General features: G+C 45.2%; 1 protein-coding gene across 1 annotated transcript in view; it reads right to left on the bottom strand.

Moving 5' to 3' along the window:
• The window catches only part of UTP11 (UTP11 small subunit processome component), a 162,795-nt gene that overhangs the window by 95,226 nt on the left and 52,630 nt on the right, over positions 1–14,939 (bottom strand). Inside the window, exon 5 of the mRNA XM_086958732.1 lies at positions 6,196–6,289. Coding sequence (XP_086814858.1) covers positions 6,196–6,289 — 94 coding nt within the window. The remainder of the gene's footprint in view (positions 1–6,195; positions 6,290–14,939) is intronic.

Raw genomic sequence — 14,939 nt, forward strand, 5'->3', positions numbered from 1 at the left:
AGTCCATTAATGAACGAAGAGTGTTTAAAGGGCAGGGATCCAGGGCTGATCCAGATGTAATTGTTTTAATAATGTCCTGAATATTGTCTTCTGTAACCTCTGCGAAGCAAGAAAAATTGTTGCTTGAAGGTGGGGTATTTATTTTTCCAAGGCATTGGTCGTCACCTTGATTGAATGCTGAAAATATGTCGTTCACTTTGGTGAAAAAGAAGGATGCCAATGAATCGCAGAAATCTTGTGAGCAAGGGGGATTAAGGTCTGGGGCACATCCCGCGAGATGTTTAGTTATTTCGAAGAGCTTTTTATTCGAATTTTTTGCGCTTTCGATTTGCTCAGTGTAAAACTTCTTTTTTGTCTCTGTGATTAGAAGTTTATATTGAGTTAACAGTTCCTTGTACACTATCCTATCTTCGTTATCATACTTTTTCCTCCAGATTCTCTTTGTTTCTGCATTGCTGTTTTAGTTTTTTAAGCTCCTCGGTATACCAGGGGGCTGAAGGGGAGCTTCTATTCCTGGACATTCTTTTTTCTGGTACCAGTTTATTAGCCGCCTGGCCCACCCATGTGTGATATTGTTCAATAACGGATTCTGGATCAGTGGCCCATACGGGAGTAGAGTTCTGTAACGCCTCCTTAAAACAGGGAATATTGATGTCTTTCCAGACCTTGAACACTTCTCGTTTGGGCGGGAATATAGTGGCGGTAGATGTTTTATTAATTTGTATGGTTGCCAGTACCAGGTAATGGTCGGACCAAGTCATAGGCAAGACATCGGTCACTAATATATTTTCCAAGTTAGTGAAAATACCATCTAAGGTATGGCCTGCATTATGAGTGGGTCCAACATCTGCTAGTCTCCCTGCAGGGTGAGAAACCATCAACCAGAAGTCAAGACAACCTGGCCTGAGTCTGGCCTGCTTAATGCCTACCTGCCAAGATCAGCAGACCTTGTAAGGAGGAGGAGCAAGAGGAAAGCGCATGGAGGAAGCGGGGCCCAGGGGGGTCCTGTCAAGTTGAAAATGTTGAGCAAAGTGGGATATGTCCAGTTGGGACTGTTGAAAGAGTCCAACTCTCTTGTGGAAATTCAGTGACCCCTTCATACCAGGTTGGGGCCACCATTAAGTTTAGAGCGGTCACACTTCCTGGATTAAGTTGGTGACCCCTGCATGCCAGACGAAGATACCATGATGCTGGTGGCTGTAGCCCTTTCTGGAGTAAGTCAGCAGCCCTGTATGCTAGGTCAGATCCACTGTGAAGATTAGCGCTGTTGTCCTTGCAGTGGAGTTAGTGGTCAATGCTCGTATGCCTGGTGGGGGCCACTGTGAGTCTTAGGTTCGTTGCCTTGGAATATAGCCTGGAAGCAAGCAGTGGTCAGCCCCATTTTGAAGAAGCCTAGTCTCGACCCTCTGTTACCTGAGAATTACCGCCCCATCTCCCTCCTGCCCTGGACCGCCAAGGTCACTGAGGCACACGTGAATTCCATCTTGTCTGCTCACCTCTCTCGCAATAATATTCTTGACGAGAGCCAGAATGGTTTTCGCGCACAACACAGCACCGAAACTGCGCTGCTCTTTATGAGCGAACATCTGCGTTCGGTGCTGGATGCGGGGCAGACAGCGGCGCTCATCTTGTTAGACCTGAGCGCCGCATTTGACACGGTGTCTCATGACATTTTGTTGCGGAGGCTGGAGGAAGTGGGACTTGAGGGGAAAGCTCTTCAATGGTTCCGCTCTTTCCTCTCGGACCGGTTTTTTAAAGTAGCTATCCCACCTGGTCAGTCCTCTTTCCACCCTTTGGGACTAGGAGTACCTCAGGGATCTGCGTTGAGCCCCACTTTGTTCAACTTGTATGTGAAACCGCTGGCTGCTGTCGTCAGACAAAGTGGCTTAACCATGACATCGTATGCCGACGACACGCAGCTGGCGGTGACACTCAGTGGGGACCCTGAGGTGACTGCCCCCAGGTTTCGCGCAGGGCTTTTAGTCGTGGCGAATTGGATGCGTATTAACTGTTTACAGTTAAACGCTAAGAAAACCGAAGTCCTGATCTTAGGAAAGCAAGCTGAATTGTGGGGTGACCAATGGTGGCCTCCTGAATTGGGGGTGACTCCCATCCCAGTTGCCGAAGTGAAGAACCTGGGGGTCTGGCTTGATTCCAATCTCTCTTTTACCAGCCATACTAAGAAGATCGCAGCTACCTGCTATGGTATTCTGCGAGGACTGAGACCAGTCCTCAAATTCTTCGACCCCCCTACTCGGCAACTGGTGGTCCAAGCCTCTATTCTCTCTCGGCTAGACTACGGGAGTGCTCTGCTGCTTGGTGTTAATCAGGCTGAGGCCACCAGACTGCAGAGGGTGCAGAATGCCGCTGCGCGGGCCATTGTGGGCCTCCCGAGACGGTGCTCTGTATCTGCAGTTCTGACCTCCCTTCACTGGCTGCCGGTCAGACAGAGAATCAAATTCAAGGCACTCTGTCTGACATTCAAGATCCTGAAATTTTCGTCACCTCCTGCCCTGACGGGTCTTGTTTCCCCGTATGTCCCCAGGCGGTCTCTCAGGTCGGAATCTCTTCATCTAGCAAGCACGCCTAGATTCAGACTGAGTAGGATGGGAGGTCGTTCATTTCGTGTCATGGCGGCTGGATTATGGAACTCCCTTCCTGTCCATATCCGTGCCCTTAACAGCCTGACTCTCTTTAGACGTGCGATCAAAACCCATTTGTTCACCTCTGTTGACTGATCTCCTCTCTTTTCAGCGGCGATTTGTTGTGTTGTGGTACTTGATCAGGCGCCAGGACGCCCCTTCGCTGGGGCAGCTGTGCGCCGAATAAAAGTTATTAACATAACATAACATAACATATAGTGCCAAAAGAACCCCTTGTGAAGGATCAACCGTGCGACCTCACCTAGAGAACCCACCCATGTGGTAACACTTATTGAATACCAAGGAAGCAGTCGAAGGACACGTCTAACACAGTTGTGGTCCATCCAGAGACTGTGGCAGCCAGACGCGTTATCCACAGGAGACCACTTGATGCAGCAAAGATGGGTCGTGCCCCGGTTCACTCAACTCTACGACTGCATCAGATCTGGTAAGACTGTTATAGGCAGTCAGGTCTTCCTGGGACTTGCACAAAATGAGCGCATAGAGCTGCTGAAATTGATTCTTGAGGTCAGAAAAAGACTAGTGTGGGCCACATCTGAAAGTCACTGCCATTACTGAATGGGGAATAACCAGCCTGCTAGAAGGGAGGGAGGAGGCGGACATGGGGGTCCCTGCCCAGGGTGATGCTAGTGTGCCCCCTTTAAGAGTCTGCAGGAATTATTAGTATTCCGTTGACATACTTTGCGTGCTTATGTTAAATACGACTTTTATCACAAAAGTGAGTTTTTGACTGGACAGGCAGCTTATTGGGTTTACAGTTAGTACTTTGTGTTTTGCGTTGGTGTATCTCTTACACCTACCACAACCCTGAGAAGCTTTGGACTGGTTGACACACACTACCATTGAGAGCCAAGTACTTGGTCTATCTGTTTAGGTCCAGCAGTGGGTCGGGCTCGAGACAGCTGGAGTAAAAGGCTTCAATCCCCATGGTGAGGCCTAGTAGAACGTGCCTGCTCTGTAGGCTCTGAAAGGGGTTGCAGACTATGCTTAATATGCTTTGGGACAATGCACTGTTTTGCTCAGATTTGCATTGTAAACAAAAGGTTTCCTTCATAAACATTAAGATTTTGATTACTCCTAAAATAAAAGTATTACTCATTGCTTGAAACTCATTACGCCTTGGGGTAGGTTATCACATGCAGGAGGGGGCAAGGGAGAGTGGAAGCGGTAAGCCTTACCCTCTATGCAACTCAGGACCCATCTTAAAAACCTTCCGGTTTCACACTGCACAAGCCAGGAGTTGGTGATTAGAGCAAGGGTGGACAAACAAGTGGATGGTTATTAAGTCAACACAAAGCTACAGGGTTCCTTATGGTGCTATTAGATCTGCGCACAAATTTTAATAAATCATTTATAATGCCCTGTGGCCCAAAAAAGCAATAACTGATTAGACTGAAAGTGGGAGACTCATCTCTCAAATACACGAGAAATTTTTCCTACCGTGGCATAATTTTTTCCGAAAGTGACTCATTGCAAGCCCATATAGCATATAGTGGGAGAAAACTGTCCAGAGCCACTGGCTCTCTACTTATTCTACATTGCCCCAGAAAGAGAGGAGCCTTGGTCTCTATACTGAATATCTTTAAGACACAATGTCTCCCGAATTCCACTTAAAGGGCTGAAATCTGGGGTATTGAAAAATGCCCCCAAATCCATTTGCAAGAGAAGAAATTCTGTAGGAAAATTTAGGGCGGGGGGGCACGGGAGGGGTGCTATTTCGAGTTCTAACCTAGTAAGTCACAGTGAATTGAATATTCCCTATGTTGAGGAGTACATTAGCGCTCGCCCACTGCTCCTTTGGCTTGCAATCTGGAATAATACAGAGGCAGCTCTCACACAAAACATCATATTAGATGGTCTCTCTTGTGACAAAGGTAGAAATATTCTGTGGTTGGCGTATGTTGAATCCTGCATGCACAAGCTAGGATTCCAACAACTATTCGAGATGACGGTCATCCCATCAGTAAAAGACAGTTGCGCACTGCCTGGTTTGAATTTGTACATACAGAGATACTGAAGAATGAGCTTGGTAAATCAAGAGGTAGCCTACCTGCCTACCTGAATATGAACCAGGATGGGTCCGCCCCAATTCAAAGGAACATGACGAGCCCGATGGGGCAGTGGGCACGGGCCCTGTTGTATTGTTTCAGGGAAGGCACAGTCAGTTTTCATTAGGCTTTCAAAGCATAGACTCCTGCCCCTGTCCATGCAACAGGAGGTCGGGTCTATCAATGCTAAATTTTGCATTGTTCTGTGACTTTTATCTAATGTATACTAAAAGCTTTTTACTAGCACTAATTAAGAGGTCTTGTATTAAAGATTTCAGAGAAGCTTACGACACTTTGCTCCAACTGGATAATGAGGAATCCATCTTTTATGTTGGACTGTTCCTGAAAACCATTCCTGAAAACCGCGGTGAGGGACAATCGACTGTTTTTTAGTGCTCAGTTTTTAGTGACTTAGTATTATGGTGATTGCATTGATTCTATTATCTTAGTATGAATATGTTCTAGAGCACTAATGTGTTTTTAATTATTTTAACTAATTTATGTATGTTTGTACTGTTATGGCTACTTGTGTGACCGAATAAAGTTTTGCGAATTGAATCGAATGGTTATTAAGTCAACACAAAGCTACAGGGTTCCTGTTGTACAACCGGTTCATTAAAAATTGCCAATGTTCATTGATGGAGTGTTCAGTTCTTGCTTCCTCATCTAATAAGCTAATAAGGGCTCTACATTGTGAAGACTTTTACAGGCAGCTACAAACGTCATGCTCCCCCCTTCCTTTTAAAGCTGAAAATCACTTGTAAACAAATAACTAACTTGCCCCGGGACACATCATCACTAAACTTTTGTTCACATTTTTGAGGACCAAATAAGGCGACACTCGCACATGAATTCACAAAACACTTTCCTTTTGCCATACCATTAACTGTGTGAGTGATAATGGTTCCACTGACTGACATCCATATGGCTAGGATGTACACTCTTCTTGCTGCTACAGAAGGGTGCGGTATTGGGGCGGTGGAATCAGGGAACCGTGAGGGCCCCTCCCAGCTCACCGCCACTTGCCTGTGACAGCGTCATGCAGTTTTCTCAATCACGACTGACCTGAGTGCAGATAAATGCGGTGCTAGTGATGCTGAGACAGACCGGGTGGGATGGAGGTTCTTTAGAAATAATACTTCCCAATGCACAATATTCCAGCCTACTGGCGTTTGCGGGGCATAAAAGCAGACCGCTTTCTCTTTTTGTCATTATAGGCAGTTACAATTTATTATTGTGCCAGGAGGCAAAGACAGCAGCCACCACGTCTGGAATTTCAGCATAGCTTCTTCCGACATGTTTAGGCAGGGGTAATCCAGTCACAAACTACTTTTCCATCCACTGCTGTTCTGGAATCAGCTGTGATTTGCCTCCTGGCCTTCCAGAGCAGCTGATCCGTTACCACAAGGGAGGGCACTGGATGGTTTCCCTTCTAGCCAGTGGCTAACTACTGAGTAAATTTAAGAAACCTAAGCCCAACATACCTTCTTTCTTTTTATCCAAGAAATAAATGTGCTTGTTGGGTTGCTTCCCTTCAGCATCCAGCAGGTGGAGCTCCGACTTCAATCTTTCTATTTTCTATCACAAAAGAAAAACAAACAATTGAAGTCACGGTCCTGAACAAGCGAGACAAAGAGATAACAAGAAAACCCTTTCAACACGCGTATTGGGTGTAGCAAAGATTCCCAAACACCACAAGAATATACAAACTACAGCAAAGGAGTATTTCTTGAAAAGTCTAAGAGATGCGCCAGTGGCGGCTCCTCTGCTAAGGCGGAGGTGCGTCACCCAGAACATGAAAATGATAATAGAAGTTATTATCATTTTATTTTTCGTATCTTACAGCCAGGTTGGGCCGGTCGGGGATGGGCTGCACTGCCGTGACGTCGAGGGAGGAGGAGTGGTTGCAGCTGCACCATATGTGTATGACTCATGCGCACTTTACATGTTCTCCATCGGGCTGTAATGCACTGCCTGGTGGAGAACGTGCACAGGCTGTCAGCCCCTTCTGAGCGCCAACCACAGCGCTCAAACCAATCACGACGCTCCTGTCATAGTGACAGCAGCGTCGTGATTGGCTTAGGGAAGCCTGGGTGCACAGCAAAGAGGAGGTTGAGACCACCTGCGGCTGGTGACGGCGACAAGCAGATAAGTTTCTTTTTTCTTTTCTTCCTCCTACTGCCGGCCCCGTTCCATACAAGCCGCCACTGGATGCCCCGCCAATGTTTCAGCTTTTAAACTAAATTTGATCAAAAGATACTAAGGATTAATCGTAGAGCCATTTACACAGTATACGATACACTGCACAGTATTATGAACAGCCGCAGTGGCTTCTCGGATTTTTGGGAGTGTACGTCAATTAGTAAAAACTTGCACACACAACTCATGAGACAGCATTAATCCCGATCTAGATGGTGAAACAGCAGGTCATTGCCCCAAGCTCGCTACCTAGAACCCCCCAGTATGTATTAATAGAAAGATCCCAAGTAACAAGATCTTTTTTGTAAGTAGCGCTCTATGTGAAAAGCTTCCTTATCCTGTCATAACAGGTGTGTGAAGGCCCCCTGAGCAATGATACGCTCTGATGCTAGGATATTCGGAGCCGATGCCACAGGGACATCTTAAGTTTCTTTGGGGCCCCCAACCATAATATGGGGCCCCCTGCTTGGAAAAATTCTGATATTATCATACATCTGCTCATTCAGCTCATAAAGCTCCAGGATACCCTTTGGGTGACAGCATGCGCTATATAAGTTTACTATACATACATACATACATCTGCTCATTCACACCATCAGCAACTATTGTGGAATCATTGACAACCCTCCTCGGCGAGCCTACCTCTGCATCTTTTGTTTTGTTTAATGTACTCCAGTCCTGATCTGTGAGTGACCGGGATTCGGAGTTAGTTGGCACTAGGTTGTGATTGCACTGTCCATGTGGAGCCATTGATTGGCCAGTGCTATCATGAAGAAAACATATAGTGCTGCTCTGCACTGCACATTGACATATGACCTATGCTCGAAGCCTACGCTTGGGCCCTCCTACCTTGGCAGAAGCAATCTCCAGATGGACTGCACCAGAAAAGTAAAAAGACTAGTGGTCTGACCAAGCCTTCGACCAACAATGCATGGTGCAGCTGTCCTGTTAGCACCATTCAGGAATACAGTGGTCCTTTTGTTTACTGCATGGCCTCTGCTGCATGGGACTGGTATTCAGAGTTTAGCAGCACTAGGCTGTGATCGCACCGATCTGGCAGCAGATCCACAAGAATGGTGCAGTACCGAAGGGAGCACACATTGCCAATCATTACTGCACAGTAAAGGGTGCATACTGGATAAAGGCACAGGGTGGTTGTGCTGTGGAGCTGAATCGAAGCACTTTAAAATGTTAAACTACATTCTAATCCAATAGGTATTTTTCTTGAACCATCGCGGTCTCTCAGGTAGGGGGTGGAATAGCCTGCCAGCCTTGGCTGGTTAAAAGTAAAAAGTAAGTATTTAAACAACCTAGTTATTTAAGAACTTTAGACAAACCGGACTAGGGGGCCCTTTAAAGGTGGGGGCCCTGAACAAGGGCCCACTTTGCCAGGCCTTAATTTAGCCATTCTTGTTTACCTTATAGAAGATTGTTTTGTGGTCCCCTTAAGCGACGCTAAAAAGTCACATTCTTGTAGAGTCCCCTCCGCCAATGGAGCAGGTTGGCAGCAGCCACACACTTCTTAAGGCCATAAACTGACTATGTGTGCCCACCATGGGGAAAAACCAGCAGCTTACCCAGTAGCCAACAGAAACCCATCATCACTTAACTATTTCAGTGTTTTGTGAATTTTATTTATTTATTCATTCAAAGTTTTATATAGCACGAACGAGATCTTTCCAGCTATCAGAGCCCTTTACAGAAACAAGGGGTAGGGGCAACAAGAGGGTGATTAAACAAACTATTGGGTACAATATAGTAGTCGGTAGTAAGTGGGTAGCAAAATAGCTATCATAAATCAGAATAAATTGCGGTAGCAATCAGGTTAAAATATAACACCAATAAACAATCAGGTAACCAAAAATACAAAAACGGTGCAAAGTCTTTGATCCAACAACAATAAAGTTCAGGTGAACTTGGCCATAAAGATGGCTTTTACCTCTTTCTTAAAAAATGCAGTGGAGGAGATAAGCCTGGATTCAGGAGGTAGTGCATTCCAGATCCTGGGTGCCATTCCTGAGAAGGAGCGTTTGTATGTTTTTTCCTTTTGGAATCTTCGAGGTTTCAGGAGGAGATTTTTTGTACTCTATTGGATCTCGAGCCTCCTGATATAGTCAGCTTTTGAGTGAGGTAGTTGGGTGACTTATGGTGTACGGCCGAGTGTGTCATACAGGCAATTTTCAGCTGTATTCTGGCTTCAAAAGGCAGCCAGTTCAGAGGATTTTAAGTCAGGGGATATATGCGAATGTTTTCTTGAACCAGTGATGAGTCCCGCGGCAGCGTTCAAGGAGGCTCTTAATGGTGCAGTTGTTGATAGGGGGAGTCCACTGAGAGCCACAATTCCGTAGTCTATGCGAGGGATGACTAGGGCTTGTACAGCAGTTTGGAAGTCCTCAGCTGGGAAGAAGGGTTTAAGTTTCCTCAAAGTGTTGATTTGGAAATTAGCTCCTTTAGTTGCTTTGCTAATGTGCTGCTGCATGTTAAGGTTGACGTCAAGTGTGATGCCTAAGGATTTCGCGGATTCCACGATGGTGGGTTGGACGTTGAGCCCGGTTAGGTGATTGAGCCAGATTTGGGTGAGGGCGATTTTCGCAGGAGGTGAGATCAGAAGGAACTCAGTTTTCAGAGCATTTAGTTTGAGGTGATTATCGGCCAACCATGATTGGGTGTTTCTGAGTGTGGTGTTCAGAAGTTTGAGGTCTTCCGGGGGTTGTAGCTTGAGGTAAAGTGGAGTGTCATCGGCGTACATATGGAAGTGTACATTAGATGCTTGAAGCAAGGTGGTGAGTGGTTCCATGACGAGGTTGAACAATGTGGGGGATAGGGAAGATCCTTGTGGGACGCCAAGAGTTACAGGCACAGATGAGGACAGCACGTTGTTGTAATATTCTTCAACAAACCATGCTCAGAAGTAAACACCCTCAATCAAACATTTTACTTCAAGGTGCTTCCAGACTCTCTGCAACCAAACACGCTGAAGATCAGTGAAGCGAATACCATTTCATTGTCCTTCTTACTTCTGTGCAAGTGTGAACTCAACACAAGAAAGACATAGCACAGCTTCTAAACTTGATTTCAAGGCAGCAATGATAGCAAGGCACTCTTTATAGCAGGTCTACCCAATAAATGCAGGCATCAGAAACATAATCAATCAAGCACTTAACTGAGAGGGTCAACTGCGATCAAAAAACCCTTCCTGGGAAGATCGAAAGAGGCAGCCTATTACAGATCACTCTCTCCAACTAAACTCTTGTTCCGCCATTTTGATCTCTAGAAGTCTTTCCCATCTATTTCTTCATCCACTGAATCATGCAACTATCATCTTATCCCTAAAAGCCACATCTTTTTGTGAGGACATCCTCTCCATACCCATAATAAAAAATCTTCCATCAAATGTCCCGTCGCTACTACTCCACATCGTCAGCACATCGCACAACTAAAAGAAAGTCCCTTCTCCTCTGAAAGGTCAGATCTTCCCACTTTTAAAAAGTCACATCTTACACTCCTTGAGCTGACCAGCTATTCACTTAAAACAAGCCTCACAGTCACCATCTACTGCAAAATGAGTCAATTCACTGTTCATACCACTCTGGACCCACACAACCTACTCCAGGTATATGAACATGATGCCCCTTTGGTCCTGAAGCCGCCACCACCACACAAGCAGTTGTTGTCCACCATATATTATCCCACAATCACCCTCATGAATTTGTCCATGTGAACCTCTCCAGAATGTTCGATACCGCGCCATTCCTTCTTCTGTCTACCCTAGCTTCAGGGGGGTTTCAAGGTTTCACCCTTGAACAGGTTTCCTCATTTCTTGAAAATAGAAACCTCTTTTGCAAGACGTTTCCATTCCCTGTATCCCCATACATCCAGTGCTCTGTACTTTCACCAATTATTTTCACTCTGTAGATTAAGTCCCTGGGCCATCTACTCCAAAACGGGAGCTGTGAGGTCATGACCTACTGAGCAAACCTACTGAGCAAACCTACTGAGCAAACTCAGTCTTTCAATTAATAGAAACACCTGTTATTTACAGTGCTTTCGAATGGCAAAACTGCTGAGTAGTGTGCTATAGAAACCAGTTGTTAATATTTTACACCAGCGACATTCAACTTTGGCTTAAGATCTTCTCAAGTCACCCAGACTGCCTCATCTGATCCAATTATGGATGTCCTTAACATATCCCACATATTCAGAGGTCATGCAGCGTTGAATGTCCCTAGAACATCCATGTGACAACCTGTTCCACATTTTTACAGTCTGACAGAACTGGTTTGTTTTCTAGACAGTGCGTTTCATGAATATGGCATGTAACGCTAACTGATGGCTCCACTCGGTTAGGGCTTTTGGAATACTCCTAAAGTATTACTACCATCCTAACACCCATTCTAGGCACTGCGAACAGCTGCCGGCAGCTGGTTCAGGGGGAGGAGGGAACACACAGGTCGTTTTCACCTGAAACTCAATAGAAGCCTACTGGCTCTCACTGGTAAATCTATGGCAGGGTATAAATTGACCCACTATGTATAAGCTGCATGTGCGTGTTTGGTTATATGCGAGGTGGTTTACCCATTTTGGGATTTCCCCCATGTATTCTGCCCGATGTCCCCATCATACCATTATTCAAGGAGGAAAACTGACTGGTGTTCAAGTGTAGCGCTGTCAAGCAGGGGTATTCACTGGAGCCAGCTCTGGTGTTTGGGCTTGAGATGAGGCGTTACATGAATCAGTCATAATGTTTCCTTATATGTGCAACAGATTCCTTATCATGGCTTGTATTCAGTATTGTGAGAGAACCTGCTAGTTGCATAGGGACATAGACGATCTGATTTAGCTCTTCTCAGTTGTAAGGCTATTGGAATGGAAATTCACTTACTGCACTGGGCAGCGTACCAGGACATAGCACACACTGACGTACTAGATAATTGAGCTTCACATATCTAACAATATTCCACTGAAGACAATGGGCTCAAAAACTATCAATGTTCAATACATTTTTCATGTGAGGAGTGACCAAATGTCCTATTGAAAATGAACTGTCCTATTACCCTTACGTGCTTAAATGTCCACACTACGCACCCATGCTCCTACAACAAACTACCGCCAGATCATCCTTCTCAGTCTGGCTCAAAAAGAGGGCGCTTCTTACTTAAACAAAGGAACTTTGAGGGGATTCATCAAAGCCTGGACAAACAAGGGTTACAATCGGACTGTACTGTTTCTCGCTCTCTCGTACCAGCAATGCTCCTAGACAATGGATATACAACCCTATGCACCATCTGTGCGAATAGTCTTTCTCTCCTGTTATATTCTACTGAGATCACACAACTGAAAGATTCAAAATGTTCATACTACAGTCGATGCACATGACACTCTGTGTGATCAGTTCACCAAACAGAAGCTCTAACTGCAGCAACCGGGGCCGCAAATTGTGCCCTCACGGCTGAAGTGAGCGTGGCAGACACTGGAAGGTCAAAATTACTATTAACTCCAGTCCTAAAAAATTTGGGGAAAGAGCAACTTTCTCCCAATTATTTCAGGAGGCTTATTTAGTATTTCTACTCTAGTCCTGGAAAAGTTATACATTCCCCAAGTATTTTTTAGGAATGGTTAAAAAGTAGTAATAGCAGAAAGTGCTGCCCTGAGGGAGAAGCTCAGGGAAAAAAATAAGAATACTGCCCTTCGCTCTAGCTAGAATCTACCATACGCAAGCAAATCCAAAGGGGCTTTTCAGTAAAGTGATCCAAAGGAAGACGGGCATAGCCCTCTTGGGTACAAACACTCAACTAAAGTGAAACAGGGCAGCAACACTTTGAGAATGCTAAGAGATTTAGTGCACAGTTACTACTCACACAGGTATAGTGCTCATTTAGATCTCACAGTAGGAAGAAAGGATGCCTACAGCTCAATGAACGAAAAGAGAAAAAAAAATCTATCATTCCCAGGGAAGCACACCCAACTATCAAAGTGTCACTAGTAAACTGCAGCAAACTGACACACAGGTTAACACTTTAAATAGAGATCTGCCCAAGCAAATTGCTGTCTTTGATCCCAGGCTATACACTTATGTGAACAAAATATAAACACTGATCTTAAAAGTCCAGTTAAACCCCCTGATCGACTCGGTAACATCTATAGGCATCAGATTGCCATTTAGCGAATGTTTGAGAAAGTTGGATGTATTTTTCCAACTTCTAGATTCTTTTTGTGGATAGGAGGCTGCACCACATCTGTGTGTTTCAATTAGTACTGAGGAACCACCACAACAGCAGCCATGAGTGGTTTATCCTGCACCCCTAGAACCGAAAGCTGTGAACCCATGAGGAATATCATTTTAAAACCCCCACAGGCACAAACTGATTGAAGAAATATTGGACGCCCGGTCATCGCATTAAAGCTCCTGTGAGTGCAAGAAGTTTGATACCACACCCAGGCCTCGCCGGATCATATCGTGGACCACTAGATCTAGACCTATGTTGCAGTGAGCAGACGCAAAATTGGAACAAAACTAGCCTGCAACTGACTTCATGACAGAAAAGGAGCATGTGGAAAGCTGCTGCCGCTCCATATTCCCTGTAACTCACGAGAAATGAGGTGCCCTGCATAAAACTTTATATGCCTTCTCTAGACATGGCACCCTGTCGCCCAATGTGAAAGTCACACAAGTAGTTCTCCTTATTTGACCATCGCTGTGCCTGTGTCGGAAGTCATGGAAACCGGTCTTATGAGGAAACATAAATAATGAATATGTGACTACTCCTCAAACAGAGGAATCTGTCTGTAACACCTTCCTGGGTAGACTGGCCGCAATAATCGTCTCCCGAAGCGAAGTGCCCAATAAATGCTATACTCTGACTAGATAATGGTCTTTCCCCACCTAGAACATATTCCTTTAAGTTTACAACCAGGAGCCAGAACTCCAACACACAACTATCCAGCAACCCCTGCTCAAAGTCAGGGTTACTGTAGATACAAGGAGACTGGGTGGGATTCAACCTATCTCTGTGATGCACCCTGCATCCTTGGAACCAACGCAGTCAGGCAGTCAGAGGAACATGACCGTCGGTTTCGCCACCCTAAACTGACCTGGGAATCGTGGGGATCCCAGGCTGGTGTTGGTGAGCATATCTAAGCAGCTTTATGGAATTCTAGACAGCGCCTCCTGTGGACGCCTGCTAGTGTCCCACTAGGGTGGGCAGTCCGTTGTCCTCCTTATGGACCTCACCTACCATCCTATTATTTTTACATTCAGTATAAATTTATCTAACTAGGTGTTTAATCTTAACTTTAGTTTGTAACTTTTAAAAACATCACATTTATCATTGTATGCACGGTACCAATCATGATTACATATATATAGATTATCCTCTGAATAGTGAAATTGTGCAACCTCAAAAAACAAAGGTTGCCAAAAAAAACGTAAAAAAAGTTGCCTCGTCTTGTTGATCCTCGAGATTTCCTACCATGCTGGTACAATTACAGCAGTCTGCCAGCAGATGGCAGCAATGCATCAATATTATAAACGCAATCCTCATCCATTCTTACTAGAGTTGACGCCTTGTAAATCGTCGTCTTACTTTAAGAAAGATAAATTCACGTCATAAATGCAACAAAATCAATGCCAACCACGCTGCACAAACAGGACTGTGTGACAACAGCACACACCATCAGCTATTGCAGCACCACCCTCTTATTAGAGATATAAAGAGAATCCAATTTCCTCAGTTGGCGCAATTTTTTTTTTATTTTAGTTTTAATAACGCGCGAATTTGACCCGCGAATTTGACCCAGTATCGGGTATCAGAGCGCTTTACATAGCACCAGTTGCGTTACATGAGGCCACATTCATTTATAGTAGGCACAGCGAGATTAAGTGATTTGCCCAGAATCACAGAATGTTCAGCGCCATTGTCGAGACTCACACCCGGTTCCCCGGAACCGAGGTCGACAGCCCTAGCCGCTAGGCCAACTCCTCATGGTTCCCTGCTACTCATAAATGTGTAACCTGATTTCAGTGCAGCAT

Source organism: Lissotriton vulgaris, chromosome 2_1, assembly GCF_964263255.1.
Source record: "Lissotriton vulgaris chromosome 2_1, aLisVul1.2, whole genome shotgun sequence".
Classification (NCBI taxonomy): Eukaryota; Metazoa; Chordata; class Amphibia; order Caudata; family Salamandridae; genus Lissotriton; species Lissotriton vulgaris.